Raw genomic sequence first — 16,404 nt, 5'->3', positions numbered from 1 at the left:
AGTATCGTATCAGAGTTAAAATGCTCTGCGCTGCTTCGAGTGTCGCTAAAGCACCGTTATTATTTTTACACCGTGTTTACACCGTACCACCATTTACACCATGTTTACACAGTATTATTTTTACCGTGACGACATCCTTGCTAGTACGCTCCATGCACTGCTCGCATCGGCAGCACCCGCTGCTGCGCCTGCCGCCGCCGTCAGTCCCACATGGATGGCACCCAATGTATCGCTCCGTAGACGAAAGCGTTCTCGGCGAACGCAATGCATCCTGGACAGGTCCTGGTCGCACGTCACAGCAAGCGTAAAGGCACACCTGACCTTAAAGATGGCTGCGCCCGTGATCGGCGGCCCAACCGTATGTAAACAATGCGGTTGTTGTTTCTGCGCGACGTTTTGAATGTCTTTCGATCACAGTAATTATTTTTATCCGATAATATCGCAGTAAAACGCGCAGTTTTGAACATAAGGCCTCGTAATGTTGAAGACTTAGAAAGATGTGATGACGACCGCGCGTTACGACTCACTGTGCCGATGCGATGTACTTAAACTAATGAGAAACGAGCTACTGCGTTGTGGAAGAAGCACCGCATAGTTCACGCTGGCAACGACGGAGATATGCGGCAGGCGGCAAACGGCATGTAAACAAAGTCACATGACCTCAAAATGACGTTTTCTATAACGTGCGACCAGGACAAGAAGGCAGTTTTGCCGTAGACACCCGCTTGAGGGTAGGTACAACAATGGCGGGCTTGTGTCACCCCTGGGGTCACTACATCTCCGACGCCCGCAGCGCCCCCGACGAGTAACGTGGACTCCCTACTTACCACCCCTAACCACGTTCTCTCTCGACAGAATCGCCGACCCCGTGATGACGTTATGACGTCAAGTGGTCAATGCGCCATTTTCAGGTGACCCACATTCTGTCGGTGCCACCGACTCGATAGGTTAATCCCTATCTTGGCAACAACACCCAAGCTTGGGCAGTTCTGTTAGCGTGCCCTCAGTGTATATCCATCTGGCTTATAGTACCATTATGTGGAAGTCTTGTGATGACCTTGTTGTACAGCTCGAAGCAGAGTTAACTGGAACTCCACTTCGAACAGCGGAGCCAGGGGGGAGCCACCCTGGCGGCGTTTAGTAGAAATAAACGGGTGCGCAATCAGGTTGGCGTTATCAACGCTGGGCTCGTTTGTTTTGGGCGACCCTGTCTGAGGGATTGCGAAGAATCGATGATATCCCGATGGTGCGCGCCGGGTTAGCACGTGCGAACCTGTCGTCTCTCACCTCTCCAAACTTCCAAAATTAAAATTAAGGTGAAGTGATCGAGATGAGGAAAATTTTTAGAAAAAGGATTGATGTGGGACAAAAAAAAATCAAAATGCGATTTACGAAAGGTGGGAGGGCAAATTTGGGGAACGTGCAGTCGATGTACGAAACGAACCTCTGCTGACGGAAACTGAAGTGAGAAACTCCCGAGAAACGCGAGATTCTACACCATGAAAGCATCGTTTTATTATTATTTAAAAACTCATTACGATGGTTTCGCGATTCCCATCGCTAATTATTTAAAGCCTCTTCGCATCCTCTATTCTGAGCACAGTAAATTTTGCGAAAGAGAGAAATTGTTATTAATTTCATTCGATCACACAATGAGCGATTCGGATGGTGCGTGCCCATGCGCCAACTTGTTTCCAGGTGCGTGCCATGACGTCGATTCTCCGCATTATCTCAGACACAATCGCCCATCCAAAACACAAACAGGCGCAGCCTTGATAACGCCAGCTTGATTGGGCGCTATTCGGCACACCACAACGAACACCCCTCCGACTGGAATGGAAATGTCGAAACGCCCTCTCCCTTTAATTCTGCTAAAGGCCGCCAGGGTGGCTCCCCTCTTGCTCCGTCGGTCGAAGCGGCGTTCCAGTTAACTCTGTTTCGTGCTGTACTTGACCCGTCTTCCCTCTGTCCCTCGCCGTCCTTTCCCTCTCAATTTTCCCACGTCTGTGGTGTATACTATATACGTTCCCTATTTTGTGTGAAGTAAATGATGCAGTACCGTTCTTTATTGCCCAAACTCATGCTTTTTTACTGCACCATTGCGTTCCTTAGGAAGGTACTTAGGCAGGTAGCTTTTTTTAATGTAGTCCTCTAAGTATTATATATATACCTCTTGTACGCAGAGCCCTGGAACAGCCATCAGCAGTGAAGAGTTTGGGCTGCATTACGTCAAGGCTTATTTTGATGCCATCGGTGTCGTAAGTTGCAACCACTATTTTTAAGACACTCGCCCTAAAAGGTCCACTAGAATGCGATAACAAGTTCACTTCCAATCACGTTCTACGCTATGTTAATTTTCTACTTGTTATCATAATTCAAACCTTTGATTCATTCCGTTACCAGATTTCCATCAAAAATATACAGGACTCTTTCTTGCTTCGGCGCTAACGACTGTGCCTCGTTACAGCTCGTACATCGGTGTTTTTATTGCATGCTGCGCGTGCACGCGCGTGCCATGCCAGTCCCGTCGAAAAACATGGTTGCTCGTTGCGAAGCGGGCTGGCGTCGCTGCCCGAAGGACGTGAAAATGGATGTTGTCGGTGGAACGCCTGCGAGAGCTGTAGAGCAGTGAATCGGTATTGAAAAATGAAGCAGTGCGCATCATGCCGCGCATATACGGAACACTACGATCGGACCCGTTCCAAATCCCCACGGCCATGATAGGTAAAGCACGCGCTTGTCCTGTTGTCTCGTTGGATGCCGCCAATCGTCGCTTCCTGTGGATCCCATTCGTTGCCCCCAAACACGGCTCTGTTTTCACTGAGTTTTCCTTCTACAGCGTAGCGCTGTGGGAACTAACTTTGCTCGCATTATACTGATTGAAACACGTACTTTCATTTCAAAACAAGATGTCTTTGCGTTTTAGCGCTCCTTTAAGCCGCCAGAGGATACCTCAGACACCCTTAAGACACCATAATATACGTAACTCCAATTGCTGTGTATCTCATATCATCTTGCACGGCGGGCGATGGTTTGCATAACTATTGAGGAATGCCCTGAAAGAATACATTCTGTGTCGGTAACCTGGTAGATAAAAAGAAGCATGAAGCACAGGAAGAAACGGTGAAATTAAACACAGGTCTACATTTCTTTTCTTTTCTTTGTTCTTTTCTAACTTTTGTGGTTCATGAAGTGCCGCGCTAGTTAATTATTCAATCTGGCTGAGCTCAATCATGACAACGAAATCAGCCGAAGGTACCGACTTTCATGGCACTGAAGGGTTTTCGTGTCGCCGCTTCGTAAATGTTTGTGTAAATACGCAACGAATTTTAATCATTATAAATTTTATAATACAGTTTACTTTTACAAACGTGAATCTGTACACAGTTTCTTCCGTATTTAAAGCTTATTTACAGGCAGCATGGCGATAATTAAATATAAATCAAATAATCAAATAAATAATATTTCAAATAATCAAGTTTTGAAATAATTCAAATAATCAAGTATCTGAATGCCATGGAAAATCACAGAAAACTTTCACCTTGATGGTGATGGTGATGTGATAAAGAAAAAGTGGGGATAAAACTTTCACCTTGTTCACTTGCTCCTCGGCTCTTCTGTACTTGTATTAAAATACTTGTATTGAACCATTGGACTATGTCCAGAAGTAGATTGCAACTGTTAAAATGAGCACTGACAGCAGTGTGGAGAGTCAACTTGTCTCAAGCGGTATCCCCACCGCGCTGTAAAAGCCACATCGACGCGCAATGGACTTGAACCCATCACTGGAGAACCAGCCTGTGCCCTGCTTCGTAGACGAGGTTGTAAGCCATTAACACATCCATCACCAACTGTGCGGATAAGCATCGGATGCTAGAATTTTCAATTGCTAGCAGCGTAGACATAGATTCAGTGAACACAACCCATTCCCGCGGGATAAGATCAACGACATGCTGCAGAATGAAAGGTATGGCATAGAGTTCCGCAGCTGTGGAGGAGGTTTAATGAGAAAGGCGACGGCCTTCCACTACGCCTTCGGTTGGGATGACGAATGCCGATGCGGACTTGCCATTTCGAGGCTGAGCGCCATCAGTGTATGCTGCGGCAGAGGTAGGAAACTTCGCCTCTACCAGAGCATAAAAACGGGCTAAAAACTTGTGGGGGAACCTGACCTCTTCGTTCCAGCTGGTCGGTTGCCACCCGTACCACCCACCGAGGAAGGTGAGTGGCACAGGAAGGAATCAGGGGGTCGGTGTGAAGCCTTGTCCGGCGGCGTGTCCTCTGCCCAACTCGATGGAAATCGCTTTCAGCACGGTATCGAATTTCCCCGAGGGAAGTGGTCGACGCGCACGCAAGCGTAGGAAGTGCCGAGCCACTTCACGCTCACGGAGAACGTCCACCGGGAGTTCACCAGATTCAGCCAGGGCTTGCCGTATTTCAGACATTCTGAGAACTCCAAAGCAGCGGCAAAGGCTTCTGGCAAATAGGGCGCGAAGAGTATTGAATGACGTTGTGGAAATTCTGTGCAAGACTGGAAGGCTGTAAAGCACGTACAGTAGGCCTCACCAAAACCGCGTGAACGGCTAGAAGGGAGCGCTGATCACAGCCCCACTTAAAGTACTGGCATCATCAAAGACGTTTATTCCTGGAAGCCATACTCTGTATTCACACGAAGGACATTCCCCAGAATACAGCGGAGAATGCAAAAAAAAAAAAAAAAAGGTCATAGCTTTCTGCTGTCACGTGAGCGCGAGCACTTCAAGTAGACTGCTAACCGTAGGGTATCCTGCGACACAGCCACAAGATATTCCGTAGCAGACGACAGGGAAAGACGCTGACGGTGTCGTCTGCCAAGTGTCGTCTGCTATGAATGGCGCCGTATGAACTCTGCACGTAACATGGGATGGGACGGGACTTCGACTCTGTGAGCATTGTTTTTGCTTTTCGTTCCACTAGAATCTTCCGTGGGGATGTCATCCGTGTGAATACACGGATAACCACAGATTTCTTCCCGCTGTGCGCACTGTGGGTCAGGAATAATGGGGGGCCCAGAGGGAAAGCCGACGATATTGAAGTCAACCAGCTCGCATGGCGTAGCGGTTAGAACGATCGCCTTCCATGTCGAGACTGGGAGGTGACGCGGGTTTGTTTCCCGGCACCGACTGTGTTGTCTGAGGTTTTCCCTGGGTTTTCCGAAGACTTTCCAGTCGAATATCGGCACAGTTCCCCCTGAAGCCAGCACAGGATTCCCCCACTCCTTAATGCTGCCCTCTCTCCACGACTGTATGCCGCTCATAGGCACAGTTGCTTCGCCGCAAAAACTCGGATTTTGAAAAAACAAATAAAGGATGAGGCTCTTGATAATTATTAACGAAAAGTATCTGTTCACGTTTCTTTATTTTCTACCTTTCAACTACAAGTAATGGCACGTTTACACGTGCGCTCTTAAAAGAGAAGCTCGTGGCATAACGGATCATTAAACAGAAAGATCACATCCGATGTCCCGAATAGGCAAGACAACTCTTCTCGACTATTAAAGGGACACTATAGTGACAAAGTTTCCCTTTGCTGATGTCGCTACCTTGACACCAACAGAAAAGGAGCGGAATTCATCCGCTGCGTCTTTCGGGATTTATGAGCTGAACGAAATGAAACTGCAACACGCGCGTTAAGGCCGATATCCATGGAGCGAATGTAGAGCGAAAAAAGCTGCGAACTTCGCTCAGCGTCGGACGCCCTGAGCGAGGCGTCAAAAATGTGAGAGTTCGCCCGCGATCCACCCATGCCAGATATTTTCGCCAAGTGTCTGCGATTCCGGAAGAGTCAACTGCAGATCAACCAATCAAAGCGCAATCCCGCTACGAATCTACGCCGGCTAGGTCTTGTCGTCTGCAAGTAGTCGTCTGCTCTCGTGAGTCATCGTCGTCGTGGTCGTCGTCCTCTTCTCTATGGGATGCTGTCGTCTGCTCGCTGTTTCGCCTATACTGCATTGCAAGAACGCCAGGCATTCTCTGCTAAGAAACATGTTTTCCTTTCGTAGTAGTGAATGTGCCTTTCGGTACGTTACTGGGCACGCTTTTTTAGGCAGTTGATGGATTTACTTGCAAAATTTGTGACATTAAATGCAATGTTTCGAGCAACTGATGAACTGAGCAGCTTTCACCTTGTATTCTGACAACAGTGACATCAGGGCGTGACTTTCCGACGCCGTCCGCTAGTTTTTCCTCCCATGGAGCTGGTGACGGCGTACAACTGTGGGCGGAACGCGCGTGGTAGTCTGCCGCGCGAACTTCGTTCCAAAAAATTCGCTCCATGAAGGTTGGCCTTTATCCCTCCCAAAATGCCGGATGAGGCACAAATTGGTTTCAACTTAACGACCTCTCTCGATGATTGGATCGATCGTTTGCGCGGACCAATCGGAGGGCCTTTCCTCATTGTGGAGCTTCTTGCGTATAGGAGAGGGATAAAGCGTCAGTTGTGGCTTCTTTCGCTCATGTATCACTAACGACGTATCAGTTTACTCAAGTTCCTTTTGTGCTGGTGTCAAGGTAACAATGTTTTTTTTTAATTTCGCGAGGAGAAATAATTGCGCTCTGGTGCCTTCTAGTGTAATTTTAACATTACGGTTGTGATGGCGATGGTGAAGCGGCTCGCCGTTGTCGGCCTCACAGATGTGGTCAACGTCACGACTGACGCCCTGGGCCGACTTCTAAGGAAACTGTGCAGACATATGTGTGAAAGCGTCTGAGGAAACGTTACTGCGTAAGTGTCACATAAAGCCGTACGCTTCCCGTTGTCGACAAATCAACGGATAGAACGATGTCATTTTGATGATGGTTGGGAAGGGACCTGTTATGCCGTCGATATCTGTTTTAGGAGTGTAAGCTTAGTCTGCCAATATTTGTGTGGCGATGCGCTGCACGCGGAGCGGGCTACGAGTACGGGATCATTTCGATGACCCGGGGTCTTGCGCAGTGCGCCGGAAACCTTCGACAAACATTGCCTCTGTTCAGCTTACCCATATTGTTACTGACCTCGACTTCGTACGATAAGTATTCAGGATATGAAGGGGAGGTCAGATTGAGGGTAATAAGGATACCGTGATGTTACACGTAAGGTTTGTCTGCGCAGTGTGGCGACATGTTGCACGCGCCGCAGGGTATGGAACTGCGGATAATTTGGACCACCTGGGGTTCTTTTGACGTGTGTCGGAGATCTCCAACGCACGGTGCTGGAAGCAATGTTTACCTTCCCCCATTGCTGCCGCTCTCGGCCGCGATCGAACCCGCCATCTTGAGCTCGACAAACCAGTGCGCTACGGACTGAGCTACCGAGTACGGGTAGCAGGTTGCACGTGATGGAAGGGAGACAAGGAATAGACGTACACGTCTATTCATCTGTACTTGTACGTCTATTCCTTGTATCGGTCGGGGTTCCTTTCCATCATTCAGAATATAGTGCGTTTGTGCTTTTAGACTTTCTTCCTTTCTTTAGTACCTCTATAACGCCGCTTTTTCATCTTCAATTAGTGTTGATACCTGTTATCAGCATTAAACGCGATTTCTGGTGACGCGTTCTCCTGGCATGTGACCAAGGTCACATTCACCTGCCTACCGTTTCTACCTGTGAAAAACCGCTACGTATTCCTAAATTAAGTACAGAGAACAACATTTCGAGCTTCCAATCGTATTACTGCATTAAATTAGTCTGCTGAGTGAAATTAGCGCGAATCATTTAGGTTAATCATATCATCCTCACAACAACAACAATAACAACAAAAAAAAGAAAACGAAAGAAAGGGGTTGTATATGTCCTACCAAAATTGCCTGAATTTGACATATATTTGTACGTTTTAGGACTTCGATGACTCCGCTTGCCGCCCTCAGTCGAGGTACATTACGTCCACCGGTGGGACCAACATGCCTTTCCAGGCTCATCCATTCTCCCATGTAAGTTGCACGTTTGCGTACACGGTAGGATACAACCTTTCAAACGTTACTTCGTAGTAGATACTGTACTTAACAGTGATGCATTCAAGTATATACAGGGAGTCCCAGCTAAATGCGAACATATTTATTAGAAAATATATGCACCACTTTTTCCGAGATGAAATCGATTGCAATATAACATATGCTGAAGGGCACCCCTCAGGAGGGCATTAGCAAACTCCTAAGGCAATGTCTTAATTAACTTTCAATATTGAACTTTTTAGTTATAAAAGCTACGAAGTTGTCCCAATGACAACAAATGATCTATCTCTTCGGTCACCTGATACAGGAGCCGTTTTCAAAACAAAAATCTCTTCGATAGATCGTCCGGAAAAAAAATCGTGAAGGAACACCATTTTTCCTTTAGTTTCTTTGTTGTGCATCTTCGGAGACACGACTATCCTTCAACCACAATGTGAGAGGGTGAAAGGGCACACTGTCGCCTCTTGCGTCCTGGAAGACGATTAAAAGAGAACATAAAACGCAGCCCAAGATAAGGGCAGTTCCGCTAGAGTCACCCGATACATTTGTTTTCGTTTTGTTTCCGCAAGCTAAAGCTCATCTTCTACGCACGAGGCGGCATTCTGCTCCTTCACCCTCTCACACTGGAGGTGAAGGAAAGACCCATCTCCGAAGATGCGCAATGAACAAAACACTGAAAAAAAAAAACGTGTTCTTTCAATACTTTTTTTTGTTTTGCAGACGATCTCCCGAACGGGTTTTTGTTCGGAAAACGGCTCCGGCATCAGGTGACCGAAGGGACCAGCTTTTTCTTGCTGGGTCCACTTTGTAGCTTTTATAATTAAAAGGTTAGTTATTAAACGTTGATTACGACTTTGCCTTAGGAGTGTGCTAATGCCCTCCTAATGAGTGTCCTTCAGCATATGCTATATTGTAATTGATTTCATCTCGGGAAAAGGGATATATATATTTAAAAAGAAAATATGTTGGCATTTAGCTGGGACGCCCTGTAGGCGGGCACAGCGGAATTTCCCCGCTGCTATGCCCAGGAAGAAATGCTTTTAAAGAGCAAAAAAACTGTGTGTGAGAGAGTATGAAAACACTCTACAGCAGTGATGGAAAATGTCACGGGGGAATAAAGCCAGGTAACATCCGTCTACAAACGGCCCTTGCGCGCACCCTCTACGTACTATGGTGTTGTCGAAAGTAATTTTCTGGGATTATAATGACGGTTACAGAGAGAATACTGGCTTTTCGGGACCTGTGCATCGAGGGACTTATCATGCACTAGAATTTTATGTCAATTCAGGGCCACTCCGTTAAAATTACTGGGAATAATTCCTGAAAATTTAAAGGGGAAAAGTTTAAAGTGCGGGAAGCTGTATGTATATAGGTGAGATTTCCAATTGTGGTAAATCAAGATTAAAACAACATCATTTGAACGTATATAACAAGGTACCTTGAGACAATTGATGTTCTGAGGCTGGAACACATATTCGCGTTTTTCGCCAAATCGACGCCACACAGCGGTGAAACTCGGGACTAGCCGATCCAGGTACACATGGCCGACCCCGCGTTCACGTGCGGAGAACTTGCTGCTTTTCGCATGGGTCGCTCAGCTGCACCTGTATTTTGCTGCTAAAATCATGGATGAAGGAAACAGAGAAGATAACGACCAGCAAACTAAACCAAACGACTTTTGCTCTGTGACACAACGCGACTATGCGCGCCGAGGGGACAGCAGTTTGTCTTTCCACGTTTCCTTCTCTCCACACATGGAACACCGCCCACTTTGACGCATCCTCGGAAGAGGTGGATTGAGCAACGCAAAATCAGCAAACCTGTTACATCTGCAATGCTTATGTGTGCATGGCAGAGCTCTTGGAGCGGTACTGCCTACACGTCAGGAAGGGGAGCAAAACTTAGTCTAGGCAAAATAGAACAATATTTTTCAAACTTGAGTAGTACGGGAATTTCTTCCCATCTCCCCGACCACCCCCGCCCCTCCTGCCCTTGGAGGAACACAAGAAAGGTCAGTCAAACATCAGACGGCTTATTGCATACCTTGATAGAGTAAGGCCGCTCCCTCGGACGTGCCGCTCGCCACAAGTCTCTCTTAATTCCCACCTCCCCGCTGTTCCTTTTTACCAGGACCTGCCTTATTCCCTTTCCACCCTTTGGCAATCGCGCCCTCCCGTGGCGGCTCCTTCTTTGCCTTCGCTCCCTCCTACTGGCGCCCCCTATAGTCTCCACAGTAGCCATTATGTGCAATAAAGTACAAGGGATAGCGCGAAAACTAAGTCAGTTTTGTAACTGTGCATTTGAATCAGCGCGTCAAATCACTTGGGAAAGAATGCAGAAAGAATGCGACGTTTCGTTAAGGTTTCCCAAAAACATACGCATCAATGACACACGGATGTGGCAACATTACCCTATAAATTCTAAACTACATTCGTACACGCGCTACACACTTAGAAGATCTTATCTGTAAGAGAGCATCAACACAGGTCACTGTGTCAGTGTCACAATGTCAGAGACATGCAAGCACAGATATCGTGTGCTTGCATGTCTCTGACATTCCTGCAGCACAGGTCACTCGCTGCTTGGTATTTCGGCCTCGCAATCGGTAAACGTGAAATTCACCTTCACGAAGTGTGGTTGATCAAGGAAATTCGCAAATAATACGCGACAACTGTAGCCTTCTCTTTGGACAACTCGGTTACGCCTGCCAGAAGTATATGAGCAGCGTGTAATACTCGTTCGCCTTCAACGCATCGAGAATCAACATTGCAGGTCAGCAATATCAAAATCGAAACTAAGTGACAACCTGGATACGTCCGCCATGTTGGAGTTAAGATGCGCCACCTACAGGTCGTCGAAAACGCGAATAGAAGGACAAACACATACAAGGCCTCAAATGCTTAAGAAATCAATGATGAAAGATGGAAGTCGCAAAAAAGGTTAGGCAGCTGTAGGACTCGAACCCACATCTTCTGGACTACCGGCCTTACTGATTGAGCTAAGCTAGCACACCTCGCCAGCGACTTCCAATGCCGCCTGAATTGATGTCATCAATTGTCTTATGTGCAACTGATGCCGCTTGACAGAATGGCGTAAATGCAGGCTAGCTGGTGGATAAATTCCATGATAGGGAAGCCTGAGCTGGTGTCTTGCCCATCGCTCAGGCTTCCCTATCATGGTGATGCCGCTTGCGTCGATACCGTCGTATGAATGTATGTATGAGTGAGCAAAAATGTAAGAGTGAAAGGAGGATGAGTGGGAGAGAGTGGCTCGTTTGTCCCTTCTGATGACGCTCCATTGGATGTCGCTGGGGAGGTGTGTCAGCTTAGCTGAATTGGTGGAGCTCCGGACCCGTAATCTAGAAGATATGCGTTCGAATCCTACAGCTGGCTGGCCTTTTCAGTGACTTCCATCTTTCATCGTTTACCTTGGGGGACGATTTGGCCACGTATGTTGGGTGCTAGGCATTATTTACTAACGTGAAGCTTATTTTTTAAGAGCAGCAAATCTGGGGGCTTAATCGTTTCACACGTTCAACTTAACGGCACGAGACAGCTGAACGAGACGTTCAGGCTATCGAAACGAGCAACTTTATCGATGCATTGCGTGGTCGCAATCTGTGCTCCTCGTGAAGCTCCTTCTTTGCGGTTATTGTGCACGTTGCGAGCGCTCACGTGTTGTGATGTCACCGCCCTGAGTGAAGAGCAGGCTGGCAGCGAGGCTGCATCTTCTCTGACCAACAGGACTGTTTCGTTTGTTCCGATAGCTCGCATTCTCGTGCTCTCATACATGCTCATTGCGTTCGTTCCCAGGCTCGTTCATCATCTTCTTGTTCTTCCCGTCTCAATATATGGCTCGCTAGTCGTGTGAAAATAATTAACAAACATGTACGTCACTGTAAGGATAATCGTCGAGCAATACGTACGCCTCTTTGTGACAATTATGAACAGCATAAGTGTCACAAACGCCTTTCTAGGGCAAACGCTGAGTTCTAGGGCAAGTGGGAGTCCGAGACCAGAAAGGAAAGACGAAGTGGTATCAGAAGTATCAAAAGAAGAAAGAGGAGGATACTGCCCGTTCTCCTCAACGTGTACGCTTATTTCATTAACTTTATGTAAGTTTTTCCTTCAAGCATGGAAGTGCAACGCGCTGCCTTACTGTCAGGCCTCATAAACAGTACGAACAGCATTTCTTCCTGGACGGAACAACTTTACAAAATCTATCTGGTCCAGTTGAAAGGCATCCTGGCGCCTAAAATAAAATAAATTCAAAGTGGAACGTTTTTCTAGTGAGCTTGAACAGAACGTTAGTGAACTGTTTTAATCCCATGTTAGCACCGCGAAGCAAGATATTGTTATGAAACTATTCAAGACAATCGACCTCAGAAAATCCACAGAATCCTTTGCTCTTCTGCTCACTACTACATCAACACTATGTCCGCAATGTACTATTAAAGAGAACAATTCGAACACTACTATATTCATCCATTTCGCCTGTGTTGTTCATCACAACACCCGTAGCTACGAAGACGGAGTGAGGGTTGCAGGTTGCAAGTCCTCACAAACGGTGCGGAAAGCGTTTCTTGGTGGACGGAAGAACTTTACAAAATCTGTCTCGTCCAGTTGAAAGGACTCCTGACGCCATCACGTCCATGGGGCACAGTTAGCCGCTTGTGTGATCGCCCAAGCGGAGAATCACTCCGCCATCTTTCTTGGGCAGCTTCAACGTCAGCGTGTCGTTACGAATAGCGAAACGAAGAAACTTATCGACGCCCTGCTGTGGCACAATCTCTGCTCCTCGTTTTGCTTCGTCGTTGAGGCTATCGTGCTCGTACGTGTTGTGATGTCACCGCCCTGAACGAACTACAGTGGTGATGGTGGATGGTGATAAGGCTTGCCGTTGTCGGCCTCACGTATGTGGGCAACGTCACGACTGACGCCCTGGGGAATGTGCGTCCTGGGCCGACTTCTAAGGGAACTGTGCCGACATATGTCTGAAAGCGTCTGAGGAAAACCCAGGAAAAGCCCCAGACAGCACAGCCGGCACCGGGATTCGAACCCGGGTACCTCCCAGTCTCGACGTGACATGGCCAGCACGCTACCCACTGAGCCACGGGAGCTGGTGAGAACGAACTACAGCTGCCAACGAGGCTGCAATCTTGTTGACCAATGAGGTCGTTTAATTTTGTTTGGATAGCTCGCATGGTTTGTCTATGGTTTGTCTGTGGCTTGTGGGTGTCACTTCTTCGTCTTTTTTCTAGTCTTTATCTGCATCTTCTCGAGAATATCTCACAGCCCTTATGTAACCACTGGTGTAAATACCTGGAAACGGGGAGCATGTCATTTTGTACACAGTCGTGGAGCAATATATGTTCGTTTCTGCAGAAACTCCGTTTCTGCAAATCTCCAAATGAAGATGTTTCACATTCTAACGAGTGGGTAGACCCACTCGTTAGGCAAACGATCTAATTCGTTCTTAACTGGACCGAGAGATTACGCCCCTGTCACTTTAACGAAAAGTGCGCGTCATACACCACGTGCTCGAGCTCCCGAGTGCCTCCCGCCTCGTTAGATCATGAGCCATATGTAGGCGATGAAGCCTGTGTGCACGTGCATTCGTTAGGCAGACGACACCGTCCGTCGCTACGCGAGCAAGAGATTACGTCTTTGTCCCGTCAACCAAAAACGCGCATCACGTGAAACGTGTCACCTGTTCGTGTTAAAGGGAGGGTCCGCAACGGTTGTGCCCAAAATTAAGTGAAAGTTGATTTCAGCAGAGACCACCCCCCAGATGCTGACAACAGCCTCCGTTTCGTATAAACGTGCGCGTATAATTTACAAACAGCGAAAACGATAAAGCGAAACCGAAACTATGAGAGCAGGCGGTGTCATCGGAATCGAGGAGCGCCACGCCGTGACGTCAGTCGCGAGATTCGTCTGCCGTGATTCCCATGTGCTGTATTGCATTGAAGACGCAAGGAAGCAAGTTACGCTCAACGCGCAGTCATGGAAACCGACTCCGCATCAGAATAGAACTCCACGGGACTTGAGCCCGATTCAGACGTGTATTCTAATGAGGAGAATGACTTGACCGCCACCATAAACCACAACGACTCGCCGTATTCGACGGACCCTGTACCAGTGTGCGCGTCGCTTGAAACCGAGGCCTCGGACCCATACACTGAAGACTGTCGAACTCGGAGTAACTAATGATGAGTTTCTAATAGGTTGTCGCACATTCTTATACAGGGTGTCCCAGAAAACGTGTCATTGAATTATAATAAAAAAATTACACCAACTAGAGTCATGCGGTCAATGGCATTTGTTCTTACTGGGTTTTTGCCACCTCCTCATATGAATGTCGTGTAACGTAAGTTTAATTATGTAAATTTTTGCGAGCTTAAGTCGGAAATTTGCCTAGTAAAGGTAACTTTGTAACCCCGCCAATGTGAAGAGCGTTTCTAATTTAGTCAAATTAATGATAATTGACAGGGATATTCAGGAGCTATCCCATCGGAGAAAATAGCCGAACATCATACTCTACGGAGGTCGCACAGAATAGCGCACGATGAATTTTTCAGCGCAATCTTTGTCAGTCCGACGAAAGGAGGTTGGAAACCCAGCCCTCCCCGACATCGCAGAAAGAGATAAAACAGGCACGGCTTATCATGTCCAACTTTCGCTGGGATTTTGCTTTCCCTCTCCCAATTTTAGGAACTGTTACTTTTTCTACTATCACTCTGTGGGCTGGCTTCGGAACCTCCTTTCGTCGCACTGAGAGCGATTGCGCTCAAAACGTCATCGCGCGCTATTGTCCGGTGCTCCGAAAAGCATGATATTCGGCTATTTTTTCCGATGGAATAGCTCGTGAATATCACTGTGAATTATCATGAATTTGAGTGTATTCGGCACGCTCTTCATGTTGGTGGGGTAAAAAAGGGACCTTTATTTGGCAAATTTCCGAGTTCAGTACGCAAATATTTACATAATTAAACTTGGAGTAATGACATTCACATTAGAAGGTGGCAAAAACTAATAAGAACAAATGCTGTTGACCGCATGGTTCTAGGTGGCGTAGTTTTTTTATTATAATTCAATGACACGTTTTCTGGGACACCCTGTATAAGTGCCACGGGTGCACGCGTAATATGAAACATGTTGCAGGTGCACATGCGGTCGGTGCCTCCCGCAGGTGCCACTCCGAGTTCCCGCATGAGCCGTCTTTTCGTGTCGAACATTCCTGGCTCAAAATGATGAGAACATATCGTTCTCGAGCTGGTCTTCCTCCACTTGATTTTGCGCAGCGCCATTTCCCACTCCAAACGACGTTGTTTGGCCGTCGGAAACTGGAAATATGCTACGTCTGTTGTTGTATCCGACCTGTTGCCACAACTGATTATACAGCATGTCTTACCGGCCATCGTGGTGGGTGTAAGATCAGTGTGAGACGTAACGAACACAATTGCTACGGAAAATTTCCTTCGTCAAAACTGCGTGTTTTACTGTGTGTTTTACACAGCAAAGCAAGGCGGACGGCGCGGGATATCTCGCGACTTACATCACGCTCGGTGTTGCTTGCAGAAAAGCGCTCGTGGCTCGCACTACCCTGTCACCGAGCGCGTCATAGAAGTAAATAATTTTTATCAAGTTTGACTCAGTTTTCGAAGGAGATATTTTACAGGCATGGTCGTTGATGGCTAAAGGTGACGAATATTCGAAAATCTCGGAAGGGACCTTATGCGGATTCTCCCTTTAACAAGAGCTCCGCCCCTCGTTGGCTCGCGAACGATGGAAGTGATTAAGCCCCCAGGTTGTTTGCTGTACAGGAAGGCCATAAGAGATAGCAAAGCGGGTTCGAGTTGTATCAGAAACCCTTCTGTGTCCTTCTGTTCGATAAGGTGATGAACTTTCTGGTGACCTAGGTGGGGTTCGGCAGTTATCGGATATTCGACAGGAGAAGGAAGGGCAGAGGGTTGTTGTATTATAAAAAGGGGCATGTTTCCCAGGTAAAAGTCTTTGGTTGGCAGTACAGCGCTGTGTTTGTCTCGTCCTTTGTCCTTTTCGTGGCCCCACAGCAATGTTTCTTTTCTCGCTTCTAGTATGGATCACCGACCCGCCCGAATTTTAACTTTATTTCGTTGTATAAAATAGCTTTATACAGCATTTTTGTGCATAGGGTTCGACGCACTCCGTTGCTCTCAGGCCCAATTCTCACTGTGCGACGTCCGACGCGACGTCGCGAACGGGCGGCGGAAGTAGAGGCGCATTTCCGCCGCCCCGTCAGCGCGCACGATTTTCATGTTCCCACCACAGCGGCATTCCGACGTCCAAAGCATACGAAAACTCAAGAGGCGTGGCCTTTCTCTGTCACCTCATTGGTCGCCAGTGTATCGTTCTCGCTACCTGTCGCCGACGTCGTGAAAGCGACCGCTATG

General features: G+C 47.4%; 1 protein-coding gene across 1 annotated transcript in view; it reads left to right on the top strand.

Annotated features, from left to right (window-relative positions):
- LOC135399903 (uncharacterized) overlaps positions 1-16,404 on the top strand; it is a 41,688-nt gene that overhangs the window by 7,486 nt on the left and 17,798 nt on the right. The window contains exons 2-3 of the mRNA XM_064631639.1: positions 2,184-2,258; positions 7,857-7,949. Coding sequence (XP_064487709.1) covers positions 2,184-2,258; positions 7,857-7,949 — 168 coding nt within the window. The remainder of the gene's footprint in view (positions 1-2,183; positions 2,259-7,856; positions 7,950-16,404) is intronic.

The sequence above is a fragment of the Ornithodoros turicata genome, chromosome 7 (genome assembly GCF_037126465.1).
Source record: "Ornithodoros turicata isolate Travis chromosome 7, ASM3712646v1, whole genome shotgun sequence".
Classification (NCBI taxonomy): domain Eukaryota; kingdom Metazoa; phylum Arthropoda; class Arachnida; order Ixodida; family Argasidae; genus Ornithodoros; species Ornithodoros turicata.
The sequence above is the reverse complement of the archived record's forward strand: the minus strand, read 5'-3'. Positions and strand labels throughout refer to the sequence as shown.